Here is an 8,809-nt window from a genome sequence, read left to right on the forward strand (position 1 = left end):
TGTTTTGACTTGCTGCAGTTTATCAGAAAACCCATAGACAATATTTGGCAGTTTCTGTAGCAGAAACGGAACTGACTTGTTATTGACATCCTTTCTCTTTGTTTAGTGCTGCTTTTTGCCAGCTGCCTATTGTCTATGTCTGTACTTGTTGAGTATTCTTCAGGGATTTTATGAGGTCTTATCAACATGTTGCCACAGCACATTAGTTCCGTTTGTCATCCTTACGCCTTTTTATTTTTTTAAAGAGAGTTGCAGATGGACCTTGTTAGTAATAAAAAAAAAGGGGCTGTTTGTAACTCATTCCTGTCCTGCAGCAATCCAGATTGATACTCTTGGGGTCTGAGCCATGTTCCCTAACAAGGGGCTTCACTGGTTCCTTTGTCAGAGAATGCTCGCTTTTCTACTGCTGCCTGCACCATTGATCATTCACTGCTCTATTCCTTTAAATGAAATCCACACAGTTGTTGTCTCTTCAAAAGACATAGATTCTCTTTTTATGACAACACCAACTTCAGGATGGGTTAGCAGAAAGGAGTAGTAGGAGTAAAACCTCAGAAACCTATAGTAGCTTCTCAAAACTGGAACTTTATTATAGAATCTCTTGTGTACAGAGTGCCTAATTGCTATCAGTTTTTAATCACCAGAGTGTTTCCAGTGCCTAATTGCTATCGTTTAGATAGCTCAGAAATCACCAGAGTATTTCCATTGATGTCTTAATAGATGCACATCTTCTCTTAAGATATACCATGCATTTCAGTAACAGTTCATGTTAAAATAAACTTCATCTTTTCATGTATCTTTACAAACAAAATCCAAGCTTTTCCCTCTGTTTAACAAAATGATTAGGCTTTGTGAATGATAGAAGGAGTTTGGCTCAAAGGACTTCCTTTGTTAATGCCACCAACTGTTTTCTCTTTTAAGTGTTATCCCGGTGGCATGAAAATTGGTTCAGATTAAAAGGCTGTTAATAATATGCATCATGTTTGATTTAAATTTAATGAGGTTTAAAATTACCCAATTATTCTCTGTGTTTGCCTTCATTTCTCTGGTAAACTGGCATCAACTGATGTTCTGTAATTTTTCTTATAGGTTTAAGAAAAATCACTTTCTTGGATTAAAAAGAATTTAACCACTGCTGCAGTTGCAGGGTTATTTTTGTGTTTGAGAATCAGCAGTTTTGTTCTAAAAATTGCTTTAAAACTTGTCAAATGACCTCAATGGCCAGTCTGTTTTCGTTTACTAGCCCAGCTGTAAAACGCTTGTTGGGCTGGAAACAAGGTGATGAAGAAGAAAAATGGGCAGAAAAAGCAGTCGATGCTTTAGTAAAAAAGCTAAAGAAGAAAAAAGGAGCCATGGAGGAACTGGAAAAGGCACTAAGTAGTCCTGGACAACCCAGCAAATGTGTTACAATTCCTCGTTCGTTAGATGGGCGACTTCAAGTATCACACCGCAAAGGCCTTCCCCACGTGATTTACTGCCGTGTGTGGCGTTGGCCTGATTTGCAGAGTCATCATGAGCTGAAGCCATTGGACATTTGTGAATTTCCTTTTGGATCTAAACAGAAAGAAGTTTGTATCAATCCATATCATTACAAAAGGGTGGAGAGCCCAGGTGTGTCTCAATGCCTTTACCCATGAAAAAATAGTTGACTTGTTGAGGAGCAGCAAATTGAAAATGGGAGGGACAAATTGGTACATGGGAATTGCGTCTGGGAACATTGATACTTTGTAGACCAGAATCACACATTACATCAACCCTTGGTTTGCTTTTACCATAATTTGTTGAGCATCCCCTAATAGCCAGGTCCATAGATGATAGAGCTATCCTGTAAACCATAGTCTACAAATCATGCTGATACAGCCATTGCTTTAAACCAAAACATAACCCCATAATGGCATAATGAGATATATGAATCCTGCTTTTGATTGTTTCCTCCCTGAACTTTATGCTATTTGAAACTACTGTGTTTCCCTGAAAATAAGACCAAACTGGAAAATAAGTCCTAGCATGATTTTTCAGGAGCTTGTAATATAAGCCCTCCCCCCAAAATAAGCCCCAGATAAGATCATTAGCCAGACTGATGCATTTAGAACTGTATTTCCCTGAAAATAAGATCTAACTGGAAAATAAGCCCTAATGCATCTTTTGGAGCAAAAATTAATATAAGACCCGGTCTTATTTTGGGGGAAACATGGTATTGGTGATAAGAAGCAATATCAATTTATTTGATTATTGTTAAATAAGAATTTGTCTTTCTCAGTAATCAATACATAAAGTAATTTATGTATTGATTATTGAAAATCTGGAAAATGTTTCCAAAAATATTTCTTTTTTACATGTTCTGTTATTTACATCACAGTTGTTCAGGCATCTTTCCAATTGTCTTAGTTAATGCAGAAAAGCTTTGTGCTGCATTAGAGTTCTGTACAAGTTTAGTTCAATTGCAAATGGATTGGTCACTGATAATCTCCATGGGTTTGCAAGTTTTCAAATCCAAGAACTTCAGTGGGGAACTTGGATAGAATTTTAAAAAAGGGGGACTGTCCAGGGCAAAACATCTTGATTCAATTTAAATATTAGATATAATTCTTATGCTTTTAATGATTTTCACTTTTGTTAAATTAAAAGTTATAATTGAGCAACAAGTTCAAGAGGAAATCTGGGGGCTCAAGACTATGGAGCAACATATGGCCTTGGCCATCAAGTTGTACATTCCAGTAGTAACTTTTCCAAGTGGGGAAACAATAGGTTTCTGGCATATGTTTCTTTCTTTGCACTTTTACTCCTCAAGAGCTAATTATGATCTGTCTAAATCTTCAACACTATTTTAATATGTTCTCTTTTTCTTTTCTTTTTCAGTTTTACCTCCTGTCTTGGTGCCAAGGCATAGTGAATTTAACCCACAGCATAGCCTTTTGGTTCAGTTTAGAAACTTAACTCACAATGAACCACATATGCCACACAATGCTACCTTTCCAGATTCATTCCAGCAGCCCAACAGCACTCCATTTCCCATGTCTCCAAATAGTCCATACCCACCATCTCCAGGCAGCAATACCTATCCAAATTCTCCAGCTAGTTCTGGACCATCGAGCCCATTTCAGCTACCAGGTAAGAACTACTTGTATGGCAAACATTGAAAAGTAGAACTTGTATTATAAAACCAGAGGGAATTAGAATTACATTTAGGCTATGCTATATTTGTACTCATGTTGATTAAATAGACATTGATTGGGAGATAGAAACAAAGAGATATAAAGGAGAGGGAGAAAAGGTTGTAGAGGTTCCGAGAATAAATCGAAAGCAGAAAATAGCAATAACTATGCAGTAAAATAAGTTCAAAATTAGGACATCGTATAGCTAATCCTAAAATCACTTTGAGTTGGAGCTCAATATCAAGGAAATAGCTTCCAGGTTAATATATCAGTCAGAGAATCTGGTGGCGCTTCTTTCTAATTCCAAGAAAATGAAATGGAGCTTCAACTAGATGAAGCAAGATAGATTGTGACATAAATGACTGGCAGAGGAAGAGAATGAAAAAGAAACCTCAATCGAGAATGAAGAGAACATTTTCATGATAGAAAATTGTTAGATTCCAAAACTGGAAGAGGCAGAAGATGACAAAAAAGACAAGTAGTGATTATAGTTGAAAAAAACCTGATAGTTCAAGGTAAATGTACTAGTACTGCTCAAATATTCATTCTTTTTTTTTCATTTGTAGCTGATACACCACCACCTGCATATATGCCCCCTGAAGACCAAATGGGTCAAGATACTTCACAGTCTATGGATACAAGCAATAGTATAATTCCTCAGATAATGCCCAGTATTTCAAGCAGAGGTGAGATAAACTTGTTAATATTTTGAAACTTTTTGATGATTTGCCAATTACTATCTGAAGGAAGAAGATAAATTATTGCCATGCCTTTTATTTAAATTTTGAAGTGCAGCACCTCAGACTGCCTTGTCTACATGGGATGAGATTGTTAACATTTAAGAATTTGGTCATTAGAGATACAGAGAGTTTGTTAACTAGAAAGAGGAGCATAATGTCATCTGATCAGCATTTTACCCTTTCATCTGAATCATGGGTTCAAAAAGGGTGAGGGAAATACAGACCTGAGGGTATTTTGTTTTAAAATGCAAGTTGCAGTTAAATGTGTATTTAAATGGAAGTTAAGGGATAATTTTGAGGGTTATACACTATTAATTCTCATATATAAGAAGTTGAAACTGCATTCCAGGGCATATATATTTCTGTGTTGCAAACTGTTGATAAGAGAAGGTTCAAGGTTATGCCAAGGAGAATAACTAGTTGGAATTTGGAAAATGATAAGATAAAATAAATGTCTTTCATTTGCTGTAATAGTAGTAGCATAAAATTATTTTCTGATAGAGATGGAACTTTTTTATAGGCCTGTTCTTCAAAAGAGTAGCTAACTTCAGTTGAATGATTCAACATATATTAAACATGCCAGCTGTGCAAAGTAACATTAATTCTGTATTTATTATTTGTATTTGTAAGTGGAAATCTTTAGAAAAAAATATTTCTTACACAATTTGTTAGCTAAAGGTATAAGTTCTCTTAAAATGCTTTAAGAAGATTTACTGTTGTTCTTTCAATTAATGCATTTATAGCTCACTAATGAATTCAGGATCTTAGAGTAACATGGGTTCAGCAATAAGAAAAATGCATAAATGCTAAATACTGTAGTTAAGCTGTAGATGCTGGAATTATTACAGGTTTTTCATGTTTGTTTGTAGATGTTCATCCTGTGGCCTATGAAGAACCCAAACACTGGTGTTCAATAGTGTATTATGAATTAAACAATCGTGTTGGGGAGGCTTTTCATGCGTCTTCTACCAGTATCTTAGTAGATGGATTTACAGATCCTTCTAACAACAAAAACAGATTCTGCTTAGGCTTGCTCTCCAATGTTAATCGTAACTCAACAATTGAGAACACTCGGAGACACATTGGAAAAGGTAATCCTGAAGTATGCTTATATGATTGTAAATAGGCTGTGTTTGTAGTTTGGATAAATTAAATGTACTTATACAGTTTTGAGTAATATTATGTCACATGGAAAAATGTTATAAATCTGAACAATTCAGTTTGAAAACAAATGCCAGCTTGATATTTTAGCAACTTTTTAAATGAAACCTTGCATCAAAAAAATTTCTATTAAGAGTTTTGTCACTGAAGATTTAGTGGTAAACAAATAGTTAATTATTTTCTAATCTCTTGTACCTGGTGTACATATTTGAACTATTTGTACAGATATCCTGATTCTGTCATCACAAGTTGTACTGAAAATAAAACAAAAGTTAAGAGATGAAGGAGAGAGTGATAGCTAAACGTGACAGGTTATCTTTCTGGTTTGAGTTTGGAAAAGACAAATTAAGGAAAAAGCGGGTGATAGAATTGCACAGTCCCTAAAATATCCTTGAATAGTATTGTGGTACAAAGAGTGATTTGGCAGAATATAGCCCAATTCAAGGTACAGTGTCTTCTTTAAAAATTGGTTTGTAGTCTTTAGGTCAGTGTTTCTCAACCTTGACAATTTTAAGGCATGTGGACTTCAACTCCCAGAATTCCACAGCCAGCAATGCTGGCTGTGGAATTCTGGGAGTTGAAGTCCACATGCCTTAAAATTGTCAAGGTTGAGAAACACTGCTTTAGGTGCTTCTGGATTTAGCTTTGCATATAGAATTTTGGGAAGCAGCTTTGTTAATGTCAGCTGGTTTGTTACCTGCATCTGTTCCTGATGTGGGCAGACTTGCCATAGTGAGATACGGCTTGATTTTATATTGGATTTTATTGCAATGCACTTTCCTTGGGACTATCTCTAAAAAGCTTTTCAAAACAATGTTGGATAGCAGTGAGCAATAAAGGATGCTAACTAGCAGTACTCTATAAAGACTTGTTCTACAAGGCATGCAAGTTCTTTCCAGATACAATTCAGTGTTGGTAATGACTTAAAATCCTAAAGCCCATCTCCATACCAGCTTGGCTGCACACTAAGCCCAATTGATGAGGCAAGAAAAAAGTAGTATATCATTTATTTATTGAATAATCCTATCATGTATTGAGTGAAGGAAGATGAGGACATCTAGTGGTTAAGATATTTGGTGTTGCTTGACATATTTAAACAACTGGAAACAGTTGGAATCCTTTCAAATAGAAATTTGGCTAGAGTTCCTAACAGCTGAAAGGAAGAGGCTATAATCATTTTTGCAAGTTAAACTGTGTTAAATATTTGGGATTTTTCTCCTTCCCCTAGGCGTTCATCTGTACTATGTTGGTGGGGAAGTCTATGCAGAATGCCTGAGCGACAGCAGCATATTTGTACAAAGTAGGAATTGTAATTATCATCATGGATTTCATCCTACAACCGTATGCAAGATTCCCAGTGGCTGTAGTCTTAAGATTTTTAACAATCAGGAATTTGCTCAGCTTCTAGCTCAATCAGTCAATCATGGATTTGAGGCAGTATATGAGCTCACCAAAATGTGCACCATTCGAATGAGTTTTGTAAAGGTAAGTTGTGGCATATTTGTTATTTACTGTATTGTATGTGTTTGGAATGTATCTGGAATATGTATTAAGTATGACTGCAATTTTAACATATAACAGATTTTGGATACTTTACTGTATTTAATTAGCAAATCTTCAGAGTTAATTCAGCATTTCAGATTTATTATTCTTTGTTTTTGTGAATAACTTATAAGGATGTATAGGTAGTTGGATAGATGCCTTTCCACTTTATTGATTTTCAGGATGAAATAAGGATGAAGATTACCTTCTTCTTTCTATTGACCTAATAAATAGTAGTATTTCCTCTCCCACGTAAGAAAAATGGGGTGGTAACCTGTACCTATTTAGGAGATGATTAATCACAATTCCAGTACTATTTGAGTGGTCAGTGTTGACTGGGGTTTCTGCCAAGTTATAGTTTTGCAACTCTATCATGTGCCTATCATAGGTAAAAAGTTTATAAATTGTAGTCCAACAAAACTAGAAGACATTAGATTAGGGATTGATAGTTTAAATGACATGTTTTCGTTGAGTGGAATGAAATAAGCAGAGGCTGACATTCTTCAAGCCAAATCCTTTTTAAAAAATAGAAAGTGTTGTATTAAATGTTTGTTTCAGTGTCTAATTCTAATTTAGTTAAATATGTATCATTCTTTATAGGGATGGGGAGCAGAATACCACCGACAAGATGTTACAAGCACCCCATGTTGGATAGAAATCCATCTTCATGGGCCTCTTCAGTGGCTGGATAAAGTACTTACCCAAATGGGCTCCCCACTTAATCCTATTTCTTCTGTTTCATAGTGCCAAAGTATTTCTTCAGCAACTAATAATTTTAGTGACCATTTTCTAATTTTCCAGAAGCTTCCAGTGTGGATTCATCATAAGTTAGCTTTCCTCTTCTACAAATGACCAATTCCATTGCTTTATCATCATTTTCCCTTTCATTTCCTATTAAGACTGTTCAATTTGGAGGAAAACTGAAAATACAGAAATTGTTTAATCTGAACTATTCGAATAACTTTTGATGCCACTGGAAGTATTTTAACATGTTTTCTGAGGACACATTCTTGAGTGACTTTACAAAATGAATAACACGATCTCATTTGCTAAATCTATATAGCTCCAATTTACCACCAGTTTTTAATATTACTATATGGTTTTGTGGATGATAAAAATCCACAAAGAGCTAGCTTTATTATACCTAAGATTGCCTTTAGCTTAAATAATATGACCTCAGTATGTACATGTTGATAAGCATCTGTTACAGATATTGATAACAAAATGCATTAGAGCAGGCTCTCCTTTAATCAGTAGCAAAGTTGCTTTCATCAGAGTTCAATGTTGCCTTCATAATATAGTCCTGTACGCAGATCAAAGTCCAGGAAGATTCAGATGAATGTGTGTAGGATTGGTGCTTAACAGGTATTTTATCCAGGGTATGCACTTTTTGAGGCAGTCAACATTTATTTGAATACAAAACACTAAAAGTCGTGTATATTACATTGCAAGAACGTGCATTGTGTTTTATATTTTATTTTGCATTTTATAGAAAATAGTCTGGAGGCTTCCTAAAAATCTACATTTGTTAATTTTCAATATTATTTTTTTCCTTTAAATATTCTGTTTTGGGGAGATTTGAATTTTACCTAGTAAGTGTTGTAAAACACTTGTTTTTTATTGCTGGGGAAGCTCATTCTCATGATAATGATTTATGAGAATATTGTCATGTGGGTGACTGGAAGTTGTATGATGTAAAATAAAGTGTTTTCTTTTTATTGGCAAGGGCTACATTCTTTCAGGAGTAATCTCATGGAAGCTATACATTGATTTGTGGGTGACATAGCAAATTGTCTCTTTTGCTATCGCTCCCCCCCCTTTAACATCTTTATCTTTCCTGTCTTCCCTACCTTCCCTGTGCAAATGGGCTAATTCCTACTAAAGGTATATATTGAATACATGAAGCACATTTTTAATTAGGATGTGTACCTCTAGTATACTGTTCATGAACCTTAATCATTCATGCATGCAGAATCTCTTGTATAATTTAACAAGAGCTGGCAACCTGACATCTGGATCATAAGAGGACAATTCGGAAATAAACTTCCGTTTGGTTATCACTCCCAGATACAGAACTTTTATTATATGCATTAGAAAACTACAACGTTACATTACTTTTTGACATAATTGCCATTCAAATTAAGGCACTTGTCATAATGTCTTACAAGCTTTGAAATTCCTTCGTAGTAGTTGCTCGACGCCAAATCTGGG

At 35.1% G+C, this 8,809-nt stretch overlaps 1 protein-coding gene across 1 annotated transcript; it reads left to right on the forward strand.

Moving 5' to 3' along the window:
- The first annotated feature begins 1,093 nt into the window (after positions 1-1,093).
- LOC107295208 (mothers against decapentaplegic homolog 5) lies at positions 1,094-8,307 on the forward strand. Its single transcript, XM_015824512.1, has 6 exons — positions 1,094-1,611; positions 2,860-3,111; positions 3,722-3,841; positions 4,765-4,986; positions 6,285-6,541; positions 7,199-8,307. Exons 1-6 carry the CDS (start codon positions 1,209-1,211, stop codon positions 7,340-7,342), a joined length of 1,398 nt encoding a protein of 465 aa, XP_015679998.1. The 5' UTR covers positions 1,094-1,208; the 3' UTR covers positions 7,343-8,307.
- Positions 8,308-8,809: the final 502 nt, after the last annotated feature.

Source organism: Protobothrops mucrosquamatus, unplaced genomic scaffold (genome assembly GCF_001527695.2).
Source record: "Protobothrops mucrosquamatus isolate PMUCROS unplaced genomic scaffold, P.Mucros_1.0 scaffold2268, whole genome shotgun sequence".
In the NCBI taxonomy this organism is placed as follows: Eukaryota; Metazoa; Chordata; class Lepidosauria; order Squamata; family Viperidae; genus Protobothrops; species Protobothrops mucrosquamatus.

Excerpts from the sequence above, each read along its gene's own strand:
- LOC107295208 (XM_015824512.1), top strand. The coding sequence starts at position 1,209 with ATGACCTCAATGGCCAGTCTGTTTTCGTTTACTAGCCCAGCTGTAAAA. Across the intron at positions 3,112-3,721 it reads GAGCCCATTTCAGCTACCAG|CTGATACACCACCACCTGCA; the intron begins GTAAGAACTACT and ends TTTCATTTGTAG. Across the intron at positions 3,842-4,764 it reads GCCCAGTATTTCAAGCAGAG|ATGTTCATCCTGTGGCCTAT; the intron begins GTGAGATAAACT and ends GTTTGTTTGTAG.